This window comes from Hippocampus bargibanti, linkage group LG04 (assembly GCF_051943395.1).
Source record: "Hippocampus bargibanti isolate YZ-2025 linkage group LG04, ASM5194339v1, whole genome shotgun sequence".
In the NCBI taxonomy this organism is placed as follows: Eukaryota; Metazoa; Chordata; class Actinopteri; order Syngnathiformes; family Syngnathidae; genus Hippocampus; species Hippocampus bargibanti.
In genome coordinates this window covers 16448445-16472814 of record NC_142737.1, presented here as the reverse complement: position 1 = coordinate 16472814, position 24370 = coordinate 16448445, and the positions used below count along the sequence as shown (strand labels likewise).

General features: G+C 41.5%; 3 protein-coding genes across 6 annotated transcripts in view; 1 reads left to right on the top strand and 2 right to left on the bottom strand.

Annotated features, from left to right (window-relative positions):
- wscd2 (WSC domain sialate O sulfotransferase 2) overlaps nucleotides 1-11240 on the top strand; it is a 77125-nt gene extending 65885 nt beyond the window's left edge. For both annotated transcript variants that reach the window (XM_088994383.1, XM_088994384.1), the window contains one exon: nucleotides 9679-11240. In XM_088994383.1, the coding sequence (XP_088850509.1) occupies nucleotides 9679-10031 (353 nt within the window). In that variant the 3' untranslated portion in view covers nucleotides 10032-11240. The remainder of the gene's footprint in view (nucleotides 1-9678) is intronic.
- A 3889-nt stretch (nucleotides 11241-15129) lies between these two features.
- LOC148899270 (chemerin-like receptor 1) lies at nucleotides 15130-17828 on the bottom strand. 2 transcript variants are annotated; one of them, XM_088995513.1, is made up of 3 exons: nucleotides 17674-17828; nucleotides 17256-17587; nucleotides 15130-17165 (listed from the first exon to the last, which is right to left on the bottom strand). In XM_088995513.1, exons 2-3 carry the CDS (start codon nucleotides 17558-17560, stop codon nucleotides 16523-16525), a joined length of 948 nt encoding a protein of 315 aa, XP_088851639.1. In that variant the 5' UTR covers nucleotides 17561-17587; nucleotides 17674-17828; the 3' UTR covers nucleotides 15130-16522. The 2 variants fall into 2 exon arrangements, with proteins under 2 accessions (XP_088851639.1, XP_088851638.1); XM_088995512.1 differs by having other exon boundaries at nucleotides 15131-17587.
- An 848-nt stretch (nucleotides 17829-18676) lies between these two features.
- Nucleotides 18677-20136, bottom strand: cmklr1 (chemokine-like receptor 1). Of its 2 annotated transcripts, XM_088995510.1 has the most exons (3): nucleotides 19982-20136; nucleotides 19564-19895; nucleotides 18677-19473 (listed from the first exon to the last, which is right to left on the bottom strand). In XM_088995510.1, the coding sequence occupies exons 2-3, from the start codon at nucleotides 19866-19868 to the stop codon at nucleotides 18831-18833; spliced, it is 948 nt and encodes a 315-aa protein (XP_088851636.1). In that variant the 5' UTR covers nucleotides 19869-19895; nucleotides 19982-20136; the 3' UTR covers nucleotides 18677-18830. The 2 variants fall into 2 exon arrangements, with proteins under 2 accessions (XP_088851636.1, XP_088851635.1); XM_088995509.1 differs by having other exon boundaries at nucleotides 18677-19895.
- Between the last annotated feature and the right edge of the window lie 4234 nt (nucleotides 20137-24370).

Genomic DNA, 24370 nt, shown 5'->3' with positions numbered 1-24370 from the left:
AAGACACATGCGCAGCGGACTCATATTTCACGATCAAATCTTTCTTAATTCAATCATTTTGCACGCTTATTTCCTCTTTTCTTCACCACATTTAGCACCTACACTTATTTTCTTTCGTGCCGTGATTAGGAGCTGATGCCCGATACAAAAACGACATTCTCAGCAAACGTCTGCTTTTATATAAAAAAAAATCTTGATTGAACAATACAAATTCGTCAGCGAACAATGAACACAACACGAGGAAGCGTCTTACCAAACATGACTGTTTTTTTTTATCTTTATTGAAGAATCCTAAAACATCTGCTCACATCTTTTAAAGGACTCTTGTACTGTAAATATGTGTTGATGCAATACAGCTACATATCAATATACCTTTCTTTGATACTGCACTATGTACATTTTTTAATGCATTTTTTTTTGCACATTTACAGTATACATCTCAGTCTTCTGACATTTTTACTATGAATACTTACGATATCTTGTTTTTTTATCCTTTCACCCCCTCCCCATCCCCATTCAAATTGCTGCTGTGGACTTCAGTTTTCCCCATTGTAGGACGAATTAAGGTTTTCTGATGTAATGCTACACGAGAATAACATGTGATTTGTGGAGATCTCAACCAGACACATCTGTTTTTTTTTTTATCTTGATTGAACAATACAAACACGCCTGCTCACAAAGGAACACTACATGAGGATAAGGTCCAATTTGCGGAGATCTCAGCCAAACACGTCTGCTTTTTTTAATCGTGATTGAACAATACAAACAATGTCGACTCACAATGGAACGCAACACAAGAATAACGTCTGATTGTCCGCTTTTTTTAGGTTAATTGAACAATAAAAACACGCCTGCTCACAATGGAACACTACACAAGGATAGTGTAGGATTTGCGGAGACCTCAGCAAACATGTCTGCTTCTTTATTAAAAAAACTTTATTCAACAATACTGATGCATCAGTCACAATGAGGAAGGCACCACACAAGGACGTGAGGTATAAGGAAGCGGCGGGTAGTCGAGTGGCGCATTCAGGGGCGCTAGGTTTGGTTGAGAACCGAATTTTGGTCGTGTATACTGGGGCATTAAAAAAAACAGAAATTTTCTGTTGTAAAATGAGTGGACGAGAACCGAGACGTTCTAAAACCAAGGTTTGGAATCACTGATATTATGTGTTTATTTTAACTCTTCACACGCTGTTAAGTTTCATCTCCTTTCAGCCACCAAAGTGTCATGTGCACCTGGGGACTGGCAAAACAAAATGCCCCCGGTCCACCATGCCACCGACTATGGCACTGCGCTGTCGGCCAAATCCTTCACAATACTAACGGGTGCTGGCACCTGCATTAAAATCTAAATGTACCATGTTTGCACTGTGTGTCATCATAATGTTTCTTTTTTGGGGCGGGAGAAAAATGCAAATGGGAAATGTATGTAAATTAGAAGCAGCAAATTGAATGGATGTAAAAAGAAGGATGAAAACATTTTCTTACATCTTCCTGCTTTCAGCAATGGCTTCTTGTCGAGTGAGCACTGTTTGGTTGAAAATTGCACTCATACTGCATATCAGGTTCTTATCATATCTGAATAGAAGCTATGATTTCCACAATACCTCTAAAATGAAATAATTAAGAATATAGTTATTTAAGTGAAGCCTTTAGGAAACTTGGCTTGCTTTTTAAAGGATGGATACTTTCTCTATCCAGTAAGCAGCAATAGTTGAGAATTATATTCACTGGCTTGAGGTCACTGTACTTTACGGGCTATGGGTGTTGTGTCTGTTTTTTATTGGCTTTTATGATTTGCCATTGTGTTGTGCGCTTTCCAGCCATTGCACACATACATTTACTTGCTGCTGGCAAGAAGAGCAGAGTAAGGAGGAATTAACGAGTGGGAGCACTTAGCGTGTGAGAAACGGAATTCTCGTCGTGCCAGTGTATGTGTGTGTGTGTGTGTGCGCGTGTGTGTCCATTGCATTGCACTGAGATTAAGATGAGGCAAAACATGTTGCACAATGCAACCACGAGGACAAAAAAGAACATCTTCCTGCTTTCCAAACGGGAATATTTCTTGAGTTAATTTGATTGTATCGCACAGTTGCACTTGTTTAAATAAATATTCAATGATGGGGAACAATCAGGAAATAGAGGAAATGACCACCGGTCTGAGGGTTGATGCGGTTGTGACCTTTCTTAACCCAATGTGGCAATGTTTTTAAATATCAAGGGAAATAATCAGGCTGCGGTGACGGCGTCTGTTTTCAGAAACGAGAAATGAAACAAGGCCTTAGTCACGCTGCTTGATGGCATGATGAGTCATGTCAACCGTGTACAACCAGCTCGTTCCTCGGGCGCCCGTGCCAAACTTAATTAGAGTGTGTGTGCATCCGTTTATACTTGGGCACACTTTCATGATAATTAGACGTGTTTGTAAGCTGCTGGGAGGTGTTATGTTGTTTTGCTTGATGGAAAGGGCATTTGTGTCAAAGTGCACCGATAGACTAGGAATTGCCATTGGAAATAGCTTTTGAAAAGATGCGGGGCTGAAATGTCAATCGCAAGTAAAATAAAGCACTCCGCACATTGGTTGTCACTTTTTACGTCACAGGATAGTCGAGCAATGCCGTAGATATCCTGGCGACTTTGTCTCCGATGGATGAGCAGTATCGATGGTTTCGATGGTAAATAAGGCACATGTTGTGTCACGGTTTGCAAGGTGGTGATGGCAGATGTGGATCCCAAAAAGCAGGCAGGAGGGAGCAGCAGGTTGTGTTTGAGAAATTGTATTAAAATAAAGTCAACAGGAACAAAATCTAAAACATCAAAGTCATTCAAACAGAAAAAATAAAAAGTATCCAATAAAGACCAAAAGTAAAAGAATGCCAAGATTAAACAAACACGTGCACAGCATACAATGCATACACAGTGCATACAATTGCACACAAAGCATACAACAATGACCCGACGGCGAATGGTCGTGCCGGGAGTCCTTTTGAGTGTCACTGATTGGGAACGACCAGCACCTGCGAGGCAGCAAGCACGGCTGACAGCGCTACCCGTTGGTCGCCAATCTGAATGTGGCAGTCCGCCACTGATGGGGACGACCAGCGCCACCCGTTGGTCGCCAACCAGATCATGACATGTTGTCACAATTTGCAAGGTGGTGGACGCCAAAAATGCAGGCAGGAGGATGGAGCAGGGTGTATTTGACATATTGTATGAAATAAAGTCAGCAGGAACAAAATCTCAAACAACAAAGTAATCAGAACAGAAAGGTCCAAAGTAGCAAACAAAACCACAAGTAAGACATGAGAAGATGAAACAAAACTGGAAAGGTGAAACCAACAATGACCCGACACTGAATGGTTGTGCTGGGAGTCCTTTTAATTGCCACTGATTAACACAACCACCACATGTGCAGCTGCAGACGGCGCCCTACAGTGCCACCTGTTGGTCGCAAACCAAACGTGACTCATGTTTATATTTACTATTCATCACTAGAAAGCAGACTGCCCCAAATGACAATTTGAGTCGGACTCATGATTTAGGGCAGATTTGGAATCATATGAAGGACAAATAAAGGACCTCAATCACCTTAAAAATGTCTACAAAAAGTCATTGCGCTTAATATTGGTTCACTGTGGCATCATTGAATATCCAAGACAGTTTCTTGTGCTGAGGGGTGGAAAGGTGATTACAGGATGTGTTGAGTTTTGTCACGGTGGGGAGGTGGGAGGAAGAGTTGGGCTTTCAGACCCTTTGTTTGTGGGTTTAAATAATGGATATTATATACATGCATTGAAAAATGTGGCATGAAAAGAGACATATATTAAAGGAACATATTTTGCATGTATTTTGTCTATTTAAAGCGGCATACACCTGTACTATGTGCAGTTCTTTTTATTATTTTTTTTTTTTACTTTTTTATGAACAGTTAGAAAAGGGAAAACGTGGTCACATTGTGCATCATCGTTCCAGACATCAAAACAAAACATCGATCATATAACCATCTCAATAAAATGTTTTACATTTCTTGCACTTCTACTTATGCAATGTCCTGTTCACTGTGACATATGAGAAAGAAAAAAAAACACACAAAGAAACAAATAATGAAATAAAATTAAGAAATAAAATAAAAATAATGAAAAAATAATAATAATCGTAATAAATACTAGAAATTTTAATAATAGCAATAATTAACAATTTTGAACCAACTTGAGTGGATTGCGGTTAATAGGTTAACTTAGATATCTTTATAAGCACTTATTGCTGTACATTTTTCCCGGGTATCCAATAGTCTCTCAAATTTCTCTCGCTCGCTCCCCCAAAAAAAGTGCCGTTGTACAGTTCTGTCTTCTGTCATTTTTTTCTACATGCAATACTTTATTTCTTTTCCACACCTCCATCCTCACTCCTTTCAAATTTGCTGCTGTACATTGCAAATTTCCCCACTGTGGGACTATTAATGACTTTCAGATTCTGGTTCAGAACTGATCACTCATTCATTCATTCATACATTCATCCATCCATCCATCCATCGGCATGGAGCAACCACCCCCAGTCATGTCGTGTTTTTTATTTTAACTCATGCTGTTTACTTTCATATTGGAGTAAGCTCGTCAAAACCACAAATTACTTTCTAATGTAATTCACTGATTACATGTTAAAGTGCAATTACAGTCTGCTCACATCTCTCCAGTTCTAGCTTACTTTCTGTTATAAAATAATTCCTAAATGTCTCATCTTCATTCTGTTGTTGCCTTAATTGGGTGGAAATTGGAATATCTTTCGGCGTGTAAACGTAATGAGTATTTTCTTTTGCATTAATGAGTTAGCGGTGGAACTTTTTTTAATTGAATCAAGTCTCCTTTCAGCTGTGCCAAGACTAAATGGACTTCAGTAGGGGTGTCTTTTTCTTCATATAATCCAAGCGAAGAAGTTTAAGTGGTGGGTAATGCCACGAGGCCAGATGACGTGGCCCTTAGCGGCCTTTATACATTTCATACATATTCCCCTTCCTCCCCAGTATATCCACGAGGTATCTCCTTGTAACTATGGCAACTGGTTTTGTCTGGTATCTTCTCTGGAAAAATCGATTTTCCAGAGGGTGGTGAGTTGCCGACCCAGCAGTTATATCTCTTTGTGAAAACATCAGCACATTCGGTCTGCCATTTCCAATGAACATTTCCCCTCCACCCCTCCTTTGTGTTGGTGGGGGAAATGATGTGATGACATCAGTAAGCAAAAGACCTTTTGACAGCTGCCACTTCGTATATGGGGGGCTAAGCTGCGAGTTTGAGAGTTAGCTTGACAGCGCGTTCGGGGAACCGAATCGACTGCATCGTTTGACGCACTCACCTTTGCATATGATGCTTCTGACACAGATGCCTTCCATTGGGATCCTTCGGGTCCGCTTGGGGCAAACTGGAATTAATTTTGAAGAACTGTCACTGACCTCTGCTTTTTTCTTCCTGCTATATTTTTACCCATTCATATGGCATCTGCAGTTAAATGGATGCTCGTACAATAGTACGTCTACTTGGGAATTTAATTGGTCCTCGAAGGAATTCATTTTGTAAGCAGGGACGTGTTTTCCATGTACCTTAATGCATTGCAAGACGTTCCCCCCTCCCAATTTATAAATACATGTTTTCTAAAGCATGAAAAATGCATCAAAATATGTAACATACAAATATTTCAATTAAATTAGTGCACAATAAATGTATACATACTATAGTATAAAAAAAGTATACTGTTCAGATTAAATTCTTGTTCGTCTTTCCTGGTTCGGTATTGTCAGAAGTTCACTTGATAAAAATATCAGCAACGACGATAGATGGTGAACAAAAAACTACTTTATTCTAATGAGACAGAAAAAGCACTTCTCGTCTCGGTCGGACGAAGACATGAGCACACGGACAAAGATAGGAGAACAAAGAGAACGAGCTCCCGCTCTGACAAGTTTTTAAACATACACAGAGTCGATCTTTCCCGTCCAATCGGTTACGAACAACTCAGTGTTGGGAGGGTCTTAGATTGTCGTTGGAGCTGTTGCTTCTTTGCAACGACTATTGAACTAATAAGACTGATAATTTTATTTAACTAAATTAGACTGAAATTAAACGTGCACTAATCATAATGTATACTAAGCTAAACATGAAAAAACATATGTTTACTAATCTAAACATGAAATAACGTAATATGTTTACTAATGTACATAAACACTCTATCATATACATACTATAAAAACAAAAAAACAGTAAAGAATGAAAATGATGGTCACTGTCAAGTTCTCATCTCATTTTCCGTACCGCTTATTCCTCATTAGGGTCGCAGGGGTTGCTGGAGCCTATCTCAGCTGTCTTCGGGCACGAGACGGGGGACACCCTGAATTGGTTGCCAGCCAATCGCAGGGCACACAGACGTACAACAGTCACTCTCACACTCACACCTAGGGACAATTTGGAGAGGTCAATCTGCCTGCCATGCATGTTTTTGGAGTGTGGGAGGAAACCGGAGGACCCGGAGAAAACCCACGCGGGTCCGGGGAGAACATGCAAACTCCACACAGGGAGGCCGGACCGGGACGCGAACTGGCGACCTCTGCACTGTGAAGCCAGTGTGCTAACCACTCGCACTGTCAAGTTATGTTGGTTTTTTGAGCTCTCCCCCTAACTTGAAAAGGGTTTTGACTGTGTTGACCGGGATTACACTGGGACTTCACTCTTTAACTCCAATGATGAGACCAATTTCTCCTTTCTTCTTCCTCTTTTAATTTGGACTTAATCGTCTCTTTTCTCATTGAAAAGACAATTGCTGATGGCAAGGTGAAAACCCTTTGAAGAAGGTAAAAACACAAACGGCAATTAGGTTTACAGTTGAAGGCAGTCTCTTAACAGGCTGGTTTTGACATTAAACCACCAAATCAAATCATCAAATAAACGGTCACAATAACAGATTCTCTCACTGTCATCCACCCTGGTCTTTACACAGTTGAACTCCACTGCACCAGGCAAACTCCTAGAGCAGTACTTGAACCGAACCGAACGCTGAGCAGTGAAGCAACTGACAACTGACTATTTTAAGGAGTGGTTTCTTCTGGTGAGAGCCTTCCTGATTACTGAATGGCTTTCAGCTGCTGGCACGTTTGTTTTTTATTCCAGTTCTCTCCTCTGGGGGAAAAAAATGGTGCCAAACTCATCTTTGGACTACAGCTTCGGCCATATTTGTAGTTTGCCAAGACAGTCACTTGACATTTAACTGCGTCCTCATCTTTTTTTTTTTTTTTTTTTTTTTTTTTTTTTTTTGCCCTCTTTAGTTGATGTTTTCTCTCAGAAATGTTTTTTTGCAAAAACCAGGGTGTGGACTTTTAACAATCATTTAAAAATGTCCAATATAAATATCAGCATCGTGGTGAGCACTTTTTTTCTGGGTGATTCATATTTACGTAAAACTATCGGAAGACTTCATGGCCCGAGAGGCAAATGACAAGGATGCTGCTTGAACACACATCTACTGTATGTAGCAACACTGTACTACAATATAAGTAATCCACAACTGAGCAAAACAAGATGTGTGCTTAACTCATTCACCGCCATTCACAAATGTATTTGGGAATGCAAAATATGACGTAGACTGCCATTCCCGAATTAGTTCGGGTTTTGTTTGATCTTGCTTGGGTGCCGATAAAGTGCTGGCCAGACCTCTGGTAATGTTTTTCCCGTGCACAAGGGGGCAGCATTTGGCATTTTCTTCCAAATTAGCCCTTTGTTCCAGCTTCAGCTGTTGTTAAAGCACTATACAAACCAATATGTATGTACTGCATTGTATTTTTGGACATCAACCCTCATTTCAAGGTAATATAAATCCGGACCCAACCAATTTGGGAAATAACTTTTTTCTGATGAAAGAAGAGAGTCTAAGGTTTCTTACGCTGCATTGAATCTTTATGTAGTCCTAAAACTCAATATTCTGTGCATTCTGAAATTCGAGTGACAACGACAACAACCCAGGCACTGGAGTGGACACATTTTTGCGCGTCTGGCAGTGAATGAGTTAAGCAGAAGTTGAGTGATTCGACATGCATATGTGTCTGATGACAGAAATATTCAATTCAGCGTAAGAAACATTAGACTCTCTTCTTTCATCAGCAAAAAAAGTTAGTTCCTAAATTATATGGGTCTGGAGTTATATTAGTACAGTAAAGTCTCGTTATATCGATATTCAAGGGAGTCCGAAAAAATATCGATATAACCGGGACTATCGCTATATCCGACCCTGTTTGCATGTAATTTTCTCCGTGCGTGCATAGAAATAGTATCGATATAACCGGGACTATCGATATATCCGATATCGATATAACGAGACTTTACTGTACCTTGAAATGAGGGCGGCTGTCCAAAATACAATGCAATACTGGTTTGGTTTGTATAGCACTTACTGGTTTGGTTTGTATAGCACTTTAACAACAGCTGAAGCTGGAACAAATCACTAACATGGAAAAAAGGAATGCTGCCCCCTTGTGGAAGGAAAATTATATTGCCAGAGGTCATGGCCAGCACTTTATCTGCACCCAAACAAGAAAAAAACAAAACCTGAACTAATTTGGGAATGGCACTCTAAATCAACTGTTCAATTCCCAAATAAATTTGTGAATGGCAGTGAATGAATCAGAATCAGAATCAGAATACCTTTATTCGTCCCACAATGGGGAAATTTGCAGTTCACAGCAGCAATTGAAAAGGGATGGGGTTGGGGTGGGGGTGAAAGGATAGAAAACAAGATATTCTAAGCATAACAAAATAAAATAAAAATGAGTTAAACAATATGACCCTCAGTACTTACGATTTGATGTTTGTACTCACCATATTTTGCTCGCCAATCTGTTATTTCTAATGTACCGTTTCAAATCATTTGAATTAAAGACTTTATTTATTTGTTTGTTTGTTTGTTTGTTTGTTTGTTTGTTTGTTTGTTTGTGTATTTTTTTTTTTTTTATTGCACACTCAAAAATGTGACTTGGCCAGATGCCTTGAGGGCTCCCAGGCAGTACCAGTGGCCCGCAGCCACATACCACACCACAAAGACCGTCTTAAAAAGGATTTCTCTGTGCCAACTAACAAAAGAAACATGTCTGAAGTTACTAGACGTGGCTGTTTCATAACCTGCCGCATTGTCGTCTCGCCATCATGAGTGTCGAGCATGACTGTTGATTGCTCCTTGGTTTAGTTTGGTTCTGCAATATATTTTTACAGCATGGGTTTTGGGGGGTTTATTGGCTTGATGTACTTTTTATCCATCCGTCACCAAAGTAATAAAGAAAATGAGATTGGATTAAGTCTGGACATTGTCTTCAAGAGATCACATAAGTTTCTTAAAATTGGTCTGCTGCGATTTTTGCTGCAGATTTGCTTTTCCATGCCTTAACGAGAGAACTAAATAAGAATGCAGCATTTTGTTTGCATTCAATTTTCATCCATAATTTTGGTCTGAGTTGTGATTTCCCTAATGTACCCCAAGTGTGCTGCTTTCGCGCTTCAGAGTAATTACTTTCCCACCTAGAAACAATGAATAACACAAAGTGAAAGTTTTTGGAGAGCTCTTTATTGGCTCTTCTTTCTTGCGGCTAGCCTGGGCCTTGGGCATGTCTCATCCTCCTCTCAATGCTCGCTTTTCTTGCAGAGTGGCCCGAGTTTGTGAAGAGCCATGCCCCTTGGTGGGGGTCCCACATTATGGACTGGCTTCATTACGGCAAGAACGTCCACGTGGTCCACTATGAGGCCCTGAAGAGAGACTTGTTCTCACACCTCAAGGGTATGGTTGAGTTTTTAGGCCTGAAGGTTTCCGAGGAGCGTCTGCTCTGCATGGAAGGCCAGAAGGACGGCAACTTCAAGAGATCAGGGCTTCGCAAACTCAAATATGACCCCTACACCCCAGAAATGCGAGCTAACATCAGTGAACTGATCAGAAAAGTCGACGCTGCCTTAAAGAAAAAGAACATGTCTGGTGTTCCAGATGAATACATGCCAAGATAATACATGTGATCCATTTTTTTTTCCTGTTTAAACAAGAAGTCTTTTTTTCCGCCTCCAAAATTCAACTATGTTTCCCCATCTCATCTTGTGTCTAACCAGACAATAACAACCGAAGGAATTTCCTCTTAAAGAGCATTTGTTGTCCTCTTCCGTGCACATGCTCCTATTGGCATGTCCACAAGCCTTAACACAAAGAGGTGACGCGACAGAGAGCGCACATGGCGTTTTTTATCCAAAACGATTTAATACTCTTTGGTATGTTGATCTTATTTTGTGAAAACAAGGTGAAAGATTTCCTGCTGCTCCTCTAGTTAGGAACCATTTTAGATTATGTTGTGATGAGAAAAAAAAGCTCATTTTTCTGCGAGATAAATGCAATATGCGGGAGCTACCTACCAGACAATGATACTGTGTGATTCTTTGATCCTTTTTTTGTAAGCTAGTGAACTTAGACAAAGAAATCTGTTGTTGATGAAAAAGTTTTCAGTTCCTTGTTTTGAAGAAGGCACTGTGCTAAAGAGTGATGACAGCATTTATTTATCTCTGGTGTGCAGGGCGCACGTGTCTACTTGTGAATGTGTTCTCTTGACACTGGATTCGATGCTTGACACTGGATTCAATGCCGAAATCCAAAAAGCACTTGACAGTGCCGCACTCGCCCCAAAGATATCGGACGATACACACACTGTATGCTCTAGGTCAGATTACTTTAGTTCTTTTGGGCTCCTTTTTGGACAGTTAATGGCACTTGATGAAACATTTTTGTAATTGCCTTTTTTGTGATAAGGGCAATGAAATAGATGAACTCAAGGATGAAGAAAAAAAAAACTCCACCGACTGCAAAAATTCTGCTCTTGACATCGGTATGTTTCATAAGTGCTGTGCCTCGTGCTTTGAACAAAACAAGCATGTACAATAGCTGAGGATAAAGTGAAATAAATGAAATGCTAAGAGGCAAAATACAACAAATGACTTCCATTTTCAGGATGCGACTGTATATCTCTATTTTTGTAATGTGCGCTGACACATCCAAATATTTGTACCGCAGCAAACAAATTATAGAAACGGTTTCTATTTTTAAACATGGTTTAAACTTTTGATTGGCTCTTGCTGTCATTGACGAGCGGGCACTTGAACAAAGATGGGTTGAATGTATCGCCAATGGAATGAATGTAACTGTGATAAATCCCAATAAATAAGTCAACTGGATGATTTCTTGTTGTTCTCCTATTTGTCAAATGTCACCGATAGGATGAGCTCATTGTCATGTTTTATTTTTGCGTCACCACACATTGAGTTGAAAAAAAGCTGATTTCTGACGGCATGTTGAACACGATACGATTCAAAGGAGGGTTTATGTTGTCTCGTCTTGATTATCGGCACACGTCTCCATTATATATTTCTGTTCATTTTATTTCGACATAGAACAGACTTTTAGTTTTTATCTGTACACAACAATAACGATCCGACGTTCTGTGCTTTAATAGATTGCGTAAATCAAGCACTGATTAGAAAAAGGATGTCAGGCAGGATGCAGCGGTTTTCAGGAGAATAAGGAGAACCAAATTAATGCATCTTGCGGACTGTTTTTAAACCAAAGCTCATTTCAGCTTTGTGAAAAGCAAAAGATCAAAATAGATTTGTTTTTGCGACAGGCCAAATAAATAAATGAACGAACGATTGATGGATAGGTGGATAGTTTGATAGGTGGATACGAGCGGGCGGGCGGGCGTGCGGGCGGGCGGACTGACAGAGAGAGAGAGAATGAGAGAAAGACAGAGAGAGAGTGAGAAAAGAGAGATAGATAGATAGATAGATAGATAGATAGATAGATAGATAGATAGATAGATAGATAGATAGATAGATAGATAGATAGATAGATAGATAGATAGATAGATAGATAGATAGATAGATAGATAGATAGATAGATAGATAGATAGATAGAATCTATCTATCAACAAATAGACTACAGAAAAGGAATCAGTTACCTCTGCAATGCTCAAAAAGACGCATTGAAATGCAGTTAGGACATATGTCTCACAATCAAAAGCAAATCGTGAATTGCTATCTGTGTGCATGTGCCCAGCATGTGGTTGTAAATGAAAGTAGTCCAGCGAGTACCTGCCCCTCCCCCGCAAGGTCATGTGGAATAGACAGAGAGCTCACCCATAACCTTGAACAGGCCAAGCAAGCGATAGAAAACGAGCCAATGTCAGAGGCGTAATGATGAATCTCTATTTTGGTGTCAACATCAGACCCATCGTTGCAGGTTCTGAATTCTTTTAGATGAATGCATTCGTTTTTCACAATTTAAAGAGATGCCCGTTTCCGAGAGACAAAGAGTAATATTACTTGCCCAACCCACCCTGAATTTAAATACGATTAGCCTTCTTGTAATCAAAACGATTGACAGAAGTAGTACGAAGCACATTTTCATCCACCGGTGTTTATTAACAACCCTCCCAGCTTGTCAAAGAAACATTCGCTCACCCTTCTTGTCTGTTCATTGCGGAAAGCATGTCGGCGTTGTAGGTGTAATTCAAATGTGAGTCATTTGCATTTAAATGAGACTCACTCGGCTTTAGATGTCATGGACGGAAAAGGTCTACAGTATGTGGACAAATGGGTCAAGTAAGAACTCGGATTGTGTTCAGTTGTTGTTTGCATCAACAAGCAAACAAAGAGCAACTGCAGTAGGAACGGTGGACAGCTTTTGCCAAGCCACTCAACTCGTACAGTACAGTAAATGATTGGGATTGATTAACTGTGATGAAAACGTCCGCAATAGCAATTGTATCGGTTTAAGATCCGCTAAGGCAAGGGTGTCTAACTCATTTGTTGCAGCGGGCCACATATAGTGAATTTGGGGAAGCCACGAGAATGTTTAATTACCTCCACATATTACATATTGAATTTACAACAAATTAATGAATAACTAGTTTTCAAATTAAAAGTAAAAAAAATATTTTCGTTTAGATGGGAAATTTTGATTTGGACATGAGCAACCATCAAGGAATTTTTGATTCGCTTTTGAAAATAATGTGACGGGTCAGATTTGGCCCCCAGGCCTTGACTTTGACACCAATGCGCTATAGGAATCTACAAAGCCCATCATGCTGTGGCTCCATCAAACCCACATCCCACTATTGACATGAATGGTCTTACTTTTGGATTTGAAAGACATGTTCTCCCACTGCATACATATGGATGCCCTGTGGGCCGTTATCAGATGTCAGCGCCATAAAGCATGACCTACCAAACTGTAATGTCAGCACTTATCCAGAAATGTTCGCAGCTGACTTTGGAAACGGTGACATTCACCAGCTGCTCACATCACGACACTGGGCCTGAAGCAGCAAGGTTAAAATGATAGCGATAGTTGGGAAGGATGTGGTGAGAGGTGGGAGGGAAGAATGGGAGGGGGATGTCAGATGACCTTCACCCAGGAAGTCAAACAGAAGAATAGAAAGTGGGGAAGAAATAGAAGTCGACATATGGCTTAGGTGGGAAGGGAATGTGAATAAGACGCGCGCACACACACACACGCACACACACATGCACACACACACACACACACACACACACACACGCATACACACACACACACACACACACACACACACACACACACGCACACGCACAAACACACACACTGATTACAACAGTACTGGCTTTATCTGGACCAGTCTTTATCAAAAGGCCAAGTCCATTTTGTCCAATAGCAATACAAGACAAAGTCAAATTGCACTTTAATTCTGGTATGAGACAAAGACCTTTAAAAAGTGGTCTCGGAACCGGTCAAGAGACCAAGGCCGATCTCGAGAACTTCAAGGCTAATGTTGTGAAATGCACTTACTTACTTTCAGCGCTGTCTTGACGATCTGGGTGTCAAACTCTTTTTTGTCGTGGTTTCCTTTGGAGGGCCGTTCTGAATTTTGGGAATATCTTGCATACACATCGCACACAAAAAAATTGATGGACAACTAGTTTTAAAACCGGAAGTCCAGAATAATGACTGTTATTGTGAATTGCATATGACAATTAGAAAGTTTGGATCAGACTTTAGCAAGCATGATAGCACATGACCTGCTTTATTTGCTTCTGCGGGCCACATAAAATCAAGTCGGGAACCAGCTACGGCCCCCGAGCCTTGACTTTGATACCTGCGATCTACAGTGTGAGGGAACTCACACTCTGGTTCTGCCTATTTTAGGTTCTGCCTCCTTACGGCAACACACCTGATTGAAACAATCGGCACATCAGTGTGCTCTGTCAAAGCCTGAAACAATTATGGTCAATTGAATCAGGTGCGGTGGAGTAGGAAGAGTTCAAAAGAGGAGGGTTGATGGCTTTCAAGGAACCAGAATCCCCCACCGCTGATCAATAAGGTAAGGGTACCCCGCCAAAACACCTCAAGTGCACTTTAGACAATATCGATGGAACCACTTTCAAATGAAAGGAAGCTTTTTTTGTAACCTGCTGGCCGGCTAAAACTGGGTGTTTGAAGATGTTTGAAAGTTTGATTTCTGTCTTTTACACTGGAACACATTTGACTAGTGTACATTTCTGTGGGTTGCTTTCTGATTCACTTCAAACTACACGTGGTGTGGTTGTTAAGATACTGAATTGTTTGCTCGATAGTGGCTCAGTGGTGTAACCGTGCAGGGTGGCTCTTCTCCATTATGACATCAAAAGGAGCGTTTTTCTCATTCGTTTGATAGAATGATTTCTGCCGTGGGAAATAAGTGACTGCAAAACCCATTTTCAGGGTCAACAGTCCAAATCAGAAACATTCATCTTATTGTTGTGCACGGAGGATTTGTTCTTTTTCTCATAAGGCATTCTGTGCCATTTTGAAAAAAAATCCACTGCCGTTAATCAAGATTTCAATTTGTTTTTAATAATTTGACTACATTATGAGCTTTGATTAAATCACTGTATATTTAATCTGAAATAATAATGACATCCGTTTCATGTCATTGGTCCTTTTTAATTTAACACCACGCGGAACTAATGATTATTTATTCCACCATGCTCAATTCTATTGATGGCACGCTATTTTGTAAAGATTACTTAAAAAAAAAAGCAGTGCGCCAAAGGGCTTTTTTTTTTTAATTTTTATTTACAAAAATGGAAAGTGAATATAAAACGCGCACACACACTCATGCAAGAACACTATTGTACAACCCTCATTCATTAAAATGACAAAACGCACTGGTCCATTCAACAAGCTGGTTGCTGACGGGTGAGAACAACTGGACATATTGTGTATGAATTGTAGCATGATTGATGAACGTTATGCTTCCAAGATATCTATTCATCATCTAATAATCTCCCTGTCCAAAATCAATTATAGTGTGTAGGGCAGTGGACTGAATGGAGATGTTCATTTCCTATTGTCATTAGGAAAGGCCTTCATGTGAGAGCTAAATGCGCCAAGTCTCAAAAATAGACATCTACTCATTCATTCATCAAGTAGGTGCACTCCGGTGACTAAACAGTCGCACACAAATGCAATTACAGATCTTTCTTGGGGCAGTAGTATTATTAGGATTTTTTTTTCTTGGCTGATATTATCACAAATTGAAAAAACATTGAGATTCTCTTTTTATTTTAGTGGTTAAACTTGCACCCTGTGTTTCAAAAATGAAAAAATGTCAATCAGAAAACATGCATAAACTGATTCAACACATATAAAAGGAAAGGTGAAAGGCTTACTTTTAAAATTTGGTCTATTTCACAATAAAGAAGAAGCGTTTTAGATGTGGTATTGTTTAAATTTTTCAATCAGGAATTATATTACAGTCATTTCCAGTCCATCTATTTACATTTAGTTTTTCTCAGTCCTGCATTTTTTTCATCCCGACCTTTTTTTTTGTGATTAACACGACATGCATTTAAACACATTATTCCATGCGGTGGCTTTTAGCACAGCTTCGCACACATGAACATAATATATTTTCTTTCTTTTATGATTAGCAATATTATTATTTCTTTAGGATAGAATGATGATTTAGAAATTACATGAATTGTCTGTTGTCAATTGTATGTCTCTTTTAGCCACATTATATGTGCCTTGCACGCTGGGTCTGAGAGGACATTAATTTCATCTGTGCTGTTTGTCATGCATATTAGCATATTTGACAATAAAGCTGACTTTGACTTTGACTTTGATTCCTTTGGAGGAGGTGGCGAGGGGCTTGCGCAACTACGCAGAGTATGCGCTCAGACACTCATGAACGCCCCCGTCAATTGTTCGGATGCAGAGAAAATGCAGGTAATTTGCATTTTCATGATTTATTTGTCGCACAGCTGAATTGCGGAGGCCTTTGCTAAAGTCATCCCTCAATGAAATAGCGCGTCAAGTAAATGTCAGGATTGCTGATTGCATGTTGTAGTCCCACAAGTGAGGCTCAAACCGCTCGCAGGGGCTTTCCCGATAGTGTTGCCGTGTGAAGCAACTGTAATCACATTGCGTGTGTTGGAGAACGTTAAATGTGGGTGGACACCCTGCCGTCCATAGAGCTGGACCTGGACAGATACCGGCTGGTGGTGCGACCGTCATCCCCCATGGCGTTCTCCATCTTTGACAGCAAGGAGCTCTTGCACCTTTGCTGGAAGTCATTACCCATAAACACGTAGAGCACTGGGTTGAGGAAACTGTTGGCCGCCGCCAGGCATGTTCCCACCTGCGTTCCGACAGTTAAGATGTAATGGTTGTGGTATTGCTGATTGACTTCAAGCAGAATAAAGACGTGGTAGGGCAGCCAGCAGATGAAGAAAGTAGCGATGAGCGCCGTCATGACCTTAAAAGGTTTGGACGATTTGGTCATCCTGTTGCTCCGAAGTTTCAGGATGATGACCGAGTAGCAAACGCTGATGATCACGAAAGGCACCGCAAAGCCTCCCACAAAGCGGCTGAGTCCCACGATTTCGTGACTGTGTTGGCGCAATGTGTAGTTGTTGTAGCAAATGCTCCTTCCCATTTGATGCTTCATGTCACGGAAGACCGCCGAGGGAAGACTGAATCCGATGGCAAGAAGCCAAGCCAGGGTAACAATGACCGATGCCTTTCGTACCGTGCGGTGGTTCTGAGCCCAGACGGGAAAGATGACGGACACGCAGCGGTCGACGCTAATGACGACAAGGAGGAAAATGCTGCTGAACATGTTGAGAAACAACACAGACGAGGTAAACTTGCACAAGAAGAGTCCGAAGATCCACCTTCCCATGGCCATGTTAGTGATGAGAAACGGAAGGAAAATGCAGAAGATGAAGTCCGAGATGGCCAAGCTCAGGTACCACGTCGTGTTGACCGTCTTCTTCATTTTGAAGCCGGTGATCCAGATGACCAAGGCGTTGCCGCAGGAGCCCAGCAGAAAAATGGCTGTAGTGATCACCAGAAGAGAAACGCAAAGAGCATCCCCCGTGCAGGTGGATTTGTGCTGAAACACCGACTCCTCGTGCGGCATGACGTCCTCCTCATAGTAGGTGTAGTTGCCGAAATCTTCATAAGTAAACTCTTCCATTTTCTCTCCACAGAAGAGAGAATGTTACTGTGGGAAAAATGGGAGTTGGGGGGGAACAAATGAGTAAATCCAACCTGACAGCTGAGTACGTATGTTAGAGTCTTGGTACAAACCTGCTGCTACTGTTGACTTGATGCTGCCCAGAGACGAATGTCGGCGAGCTGTGCTGGTTCCTTCATGTCATAATGCGACCAGCAGTCAGCTGACCGGATTGTTTCTCAACACGGCCATCAGCAGCGCCTCAACACTTTCAGTACTGCTATTTGAGTTTTACAACTATGCGCCGAATGCAGAAGTCTAATAAAGGGGTGGACATTTATATATAGTACAAGTAGTTCAAAAGTCAGTTGTTCATAATACGCCCCCTTTCCGAGGAAAAAGAAATGTCATGAACTGAATTACTGTTACAAAAAAAGGGGAAAAAAGGGTGAAGCAATCATGTCCTTTTTCTGTCTTGTGAACATGAAACGTATAAAATATTCAACTGCGCAGTTGTCAGAGTTTTGGGAGATGGCTCTGATGTTTAGGGAATTGGATGCTGGCGTGTTGTGTGCCAGAGGCCTCTTGTCAACCACACGTGTTTGTTCAAAACTGACAGAGGGGAGCGCGGTGCTCAGAAAGCCGTTAAGCATCGAGTGGTCTGAAAGCAAACATAGCTTTTGAACACATTAACACACGTGAACAAAACTGTTGTCTTCTTGTATAAGTAATCCATCCATCCAATTTCTGGTTTTATTCTGATGGCGAGTGTGCCTTTCCCCCAGCTGATTTGAAATCCAGGATGGCTCGCCATACAGTCAATCTGCGTCATTTGGGGCGTTAGTGGGTGATGCATCACAAATCATACTATGCCTTTCTGCCACTGCTTTTTCATGCCATACAATCATTAGTATGTTCAATGGATTCATTTTCGAGTCACCATCAGTGAGATAATGATAAAAATGTTGCATATGTTGCAGTAGCAGTTGATCAATGAAAGAGGGTCCTAAGGCACATCCCCACCCCGCATGCATAGTGGTCACATGGCTTTTTTTGAAGAGGAGAAGTTCACGACTTAAAAAAAAAGTCTTAAAATATATGTATCACACGTTGATTTATTAATTTCTTTTTGCTAAAGTCATCCCTCAATGAAATAGCGCGTCAAGTAAATGTCAGGATTGCTGATTGCATGTTGTAGTCCCACAAGTGAGGCTCAAACCGCTCGCAGGGGCTTTCCCGATAGTGTTGCCGTGTGAAGCAACTGTAATCACATTGCGTGTGTTGGAGAACGTTAAATGTGGGTGGACACCCTGCCGTCCATAGAGCTGGACCTGGACAGATACCGGCTGGTGGTGCGACCGTCATCCCCCATGGCGTTCTCCATCTTTGACAGCAAGGAGCTCTTGCACCTTTGCTGGAAGTCATTACCCATAAACACGTAGAGCACTGGGTTGAGGAAACTGTTGGCCGCCGCCAGGCATGTTCCCACCTGCGTTCCGACAGTTAAGATGTAATGGTTGTGGTATTGCTGATTGACTTCAAGCAGAATAAAGACGTGGTAGGGCAGCCAGCAGATGAAGAAAGTAGCGATGAGCGCCGTCATGACCTTAAAAGGTTTGGACGATTTGGTCATCCTGTTGCTCCGAAGTTTCAGGATGATGACCGAGTAGCAAACGCTGATGATCACGAAAGGCACCGCAAAGCCTCCCACAAAGCGGCTGAGTCCCACGATTTCGTGACTGTGTTGGCGCAATGTGTAGTTGTTGTAGCAAATGCTCCTTCCCATTTGATGCTTCATGTCACGGAAGACCGCCGAGGGAAGACTGAATCCGATGGCAAGAAGCCAAGCCAGGGTAACAATGACCGATGCCTTTCGTACCGTGCGGTGGTTCTGAGCCCAGACGGGAAAGATGACGGACACGCAGCGGTCGACGCTAATGACGACAAGGAGGAAAATGCTGCTGAACATGTTGAGAAACAACACAGACGAGGTAAACTTGCACAAGAAGAGTCCGAAGATCCACCTTCCCATGGCCATGTTAGTGATGAGAAACGGAAGGAAAATGCAGAAGATGAAGTCCGAGATGGCCAAGCTCAGGTACCACGTCGTGTTGACCGTCTTCTTCATTTTGAAGCCGGTGATCCAGATGACCAAGGCGTTGCCGCAGGAGCCCAGCAGAAAAATGGCTGTAGTGATCACCAGAAGAGAAACGCAAAGAGCATCCCCCGTGCAGGTGGATTTGTGCTGAAACACCGACTCCTCGTGCGGCATGACGTCCTCCTCATAGTAGGTGTAGTTGCCGAAATCTTCATAAGTAAACTCTTCCATTTTCTCTCCACAGAAGAGAGAATGTTACTGTGGGAAAAATGGGAGTTGGGGGGGAACAAATGAGTAAATCCAACCTGACAGCTGAGTACGTATGTTAGAGTCTTGGTACAAACCTGCTGCTACTGTTGACTTGATGCTGCCCAGAGACGAATGTCGGCGAGCTGTGCTGGTTCCTTCATGTCATAATGCGACCAGCAGTCAGCTGACCGGATTGTTTCTCAACACGGCCATCAGCAGCGCCTCAACACTTTCAGTACTGCTATTTGAGTTTTACAACTATGCGCCGAATGCAGAAGTCTAATAAAGGGGTGGACATTTATATATAGTACAAGTAGTTCAAAAGTCAGTTGTTCATAATACGCCCCCTTTCCGAGGAAAAAGAAATGTCATGAACTGAATTACTGTTACAAAAAAAGGGGAAAAAAGGGTGAAGCAATCATGTCCTTTTTCTGTCTTGTGAACATGAAACGTATAAAATATTCAACTGCGCAGTTGTCAGAGTTTTGGGAGATGGCTCTGATGTTTAGGGAATTGGATGCTGGCGTGTTGTGTGCCAGAGGCCTCTTGTCAACCACACGTGTTTGTTCAAAACTGACAGAGGGGAGCGCGGTGCTCAGAAAGCCGTTAAGCATCGAGTGGTCTGAAAGCAAACATAGCTTTTGAACACATTAACACACGTGAACAAAACTGTTGTCTTCTTGTATAAGTAATCCATCCATCCAATTTCTGGTTTTATTCTGATGGCGAGTGTGCCTTTCCCCCAGCTGATTTGAAATCCAGGATGGCTCGCCATACAGTCAATCTGCGTCATTTGGGGCGTTAGTGGGTGATGCATCACAAATCATACTATGCCTTTCTGCCACTGCTTTTTCATGCCATACAATCATTAGTATGTTCAATGGATTCATTTTCGAGTCACCATCAGTGAGATAATGATAAAAATGTTGCATATGTTGCAGTAGCAGTTGATCAATGAAAGAGGGTCCTAAGGCACATCCCCACCCCGCATGCATAGTGGTCACATGGCTTTTTTTGAAGAGGAGAAGTTCACGACTTAAAAAAAAAGTCTTAAAATATATGTATCACACGTTGATTTATTAATTTCTTTCCAAGTGTGAAAGAAGAAATAGTAGGGAGTTAATAGTGTGTGCTCAGTGATTGACACATGACACATTTCCGATGTGGGGCACACTCATTTTTACCAATTGCTGTTGTTAAAAATTGGACATTCTTCTGCCATCCAATGCTTGGGACCAAGGTGACTCACATTTATCTTCTTCTTCTTCTTCTTCTTCTTCTTCTTCTTCTTCTTCTTCTTCTTCTTTTCCTTTCGGCTTTTATGTGATGTGTATTTAGATGCCTTTTGTGGTGTCACAATTTGCAATTTTAAGGTACACTTGTTCAGTGGTTGCTAGCTTACCATCATGCTGACTCTGAACATATAGATCGCTATTGCTCTGAAAATAATGACAGAACATTTTAAATAAGATGAAAATGACTATAATAAGGAGAAACTTCCACCAGCCACCACTAGAATAGTTTAGTAGTTGTTGACAGAAAGCTAATATTGTCAGCAGAATGTTCTCCCTCCTTCCCTCTTGGCTAAATGGTGCCTGGCTACATGTGCTCTGCTACTGAAAATTCTTCTTCTTTTCCTTTCGGCTTTTCCCCTCAGGGGTCGCCACAGCGAATCAATGTCCTCCATCTATCCCGGTTTTGTGCATCCTCTTCTCTCACACCAGCGACCTTCATGTCCTCTTTGACCACATCCATGAACCTCCTCTTCGGTCTTCCTCTCAGTCTCCTGCCTGGCAGTTCAAGACTCAGCATCCTTCTCCCGATATAGTCACTCTCTCTCCTCTGGACATATCCAAAACATCTCAGTCTGGCCTCTCTGACTTTCTCTCCAAAGCCTCTAATATGAGTTGTCCCTCTAATGTACTCATTCCTGATCCTATCCAACCTAGTCACTCCCAAAGAAAACCTCAACATCTTCAGCTCTGCTACCTCCAGCTCTGCTTCCTGTCTTTTCTTCATTGGCACTGTCTCCAGTCCAAACATCATGGCTGGTCTCACCATGGTTTTATACACTTTTCCTTTCATCCTAGCTGAAACCCTTCTATCACACATCACATCTGACATTTTTCTCCAGCCGCTCCAGCCTGCCTGGACACGCTTCTTCACCTCTTTTCCACACTCTCCATTGCTCTGGACCCCAAGTACTTAAAATCCTCCACCTTCTTTATCTCTTCTCCCTGTAGCATCACTCTTGCACTTGGATCCCTCTCATTCACTCACATATATTCCATTTTGCTGCGACTGATCTTCATTCCTCTCCTTTCCAGGGCATATCTCCACATCTCTAGTTTCTCCGCCACCTGTTCCCAGTTCTCGCTACAGATCACAATGTCATCTGCAAACATCATGGTCCAAGGAGATTCTTGTCTAACATCGTCTGTCAGCCTGTCCATCACCATAGCAAACAAGAAGGGGCTCAGAGCTGACCCCTGGTGGAGTCCCACCTCCACCTTGAATTCCTCAGTCATAACGACAGCACACCTCACAACTGTCTTACAGTCATGATACGTGTCTTGCACCGCTCTGACATAGTTTTCCGTCACTCCAGACTTCCTCACGCAATGCCACAGCTCTTCTCTGGGCACCCTGTCATACGCTTTCTCCAGATCTACAAAGACACAATGCAATTCCTTCTGACCTTCTCTGTACTTCTCTATCAGCATTCTTAAAGCAAACACTGCATCTGTCGTGCTCTTTTTTGGCATGAAGCCATAGTGCTGCTCACAAATGTTCACTTCTGCTCTTAGTCTTGCTTCGACTACTCTTTCCCAGAGTTTCATTGTATGGCTCATCAACTTTATTCCTCTGTAATTAGTACAACTCTGCACATCTCCTTTGTTCTTAAAAATAGGCACGAGTACACTTCGTCTCCATTCTTCAGGCATCTGTTCACCATCTAAGATCTTGTTGAATAACCCAGTCAAGAACACCACCGCCACCTCTCCAAGACACTTCCATACCTCGATTGGTAAATCATCAGGCCCAAGTGCCTTTCCCCCCTTCATCCTCTTCAGCGCCCTCCTCACTTCATCCTTGCTAATGCTTGCTACGTCTTGGCCCTCAACAGTCACGTCTTCGACTCTTTGTTCCTTCTCATTTTCCTCATTCATCAATTCTTCAAAGTACTCTTTCCATCTTGCCATCACACTACTGGCACCTGTTAATACATTGCCATCTCTATCCTTAATTACCCGAACCTGCTGCAGGTCCTTACCATCTTTGTCTCTCTGTCTCGCCAGCCTGTCAAGATCAGTCTCACCTTTCTTGCACATTCCTTGCTGTCCAGCTACTGAAACTGAAGTAAGTGAAATCTGGAAATATGGAATATGCACTTTTCAATCCCGCGTTCAAAAAGAAATAGGTCGAAATACCTGTAATCAGGTCTACGTGAGTTATAAGAGTCGTTTGATTGCAGCGATATCCTCAAAAAGTTGCACAACGAGATTATTAGTTGGGACACACATCACTTGAGCATATCCCGTATTTTCCGGTGTATCAGGCGCACCCAAAAGCCTTCATTTTCTTCAAAAGATGACCCTGCGCCCTATACACAGGTGCGCCTTATACTAAGTAATATTGAGCCACAACAGGTCTTGCAACTACTGTCAGCAGCCACCGACTCCATTTCCCCCTGCAGAAGAAGCAGTGCGTGACCCTACCCTCTTCAGTAGTGCCTTATAATGTGGTGTGCCTTATATTTGAAAAACTTTTATAGATTTCTATATTATGTTTGGAAAACTTTTGCCATACATTGAAAGTGCGCCTTATACTCGGTGCGCCTTATATATGGGAAACATTTGAAAATACACCATTCCTTGGAGGTGCGCCTTGTACTCCAGTGTGCCTTATACACTGGAAGTTACAGTACACTTTATTTGTCTTGGAACATTTATCAGTTTCAAATAATTCAGTGAGCCCTGTGGGTTTAACTTTTTCAAAGGAGGACATACCAATTATTTTATTCATGCGGTGGTTACTCCGGAAATCAAGCAAAACATTTCTCTCTCTGCCTCTCTCTCCTCTCTCTCTCTCTCTCTTCTCTCTCTCTATATATATATATATATATATATATATATATATATATATTATATATATATATATATATATCAGTAAAGTCTCGTTATATCGATATTCAAAGGACGAAAAATTGTATACCGGTTGGATGGAGTAAGGCCCTTTCATCTCAAATTTCGTATGTGATATAATATATATATAAAATATATTATATAATAGATATATACAATAACGCTGTTACTGATCTGCCGAATAGGTGAAGCCCGGTTAAATGCATTTTTTTCGACTCCTTCGAAATCGATATAACGGACATAGGACAGTGAGATATATTAATATATATATGAAAGTGATATCAACATAATTAAATAAAATAACTACAATACTTCATGATAGTCAATATATATATTTTC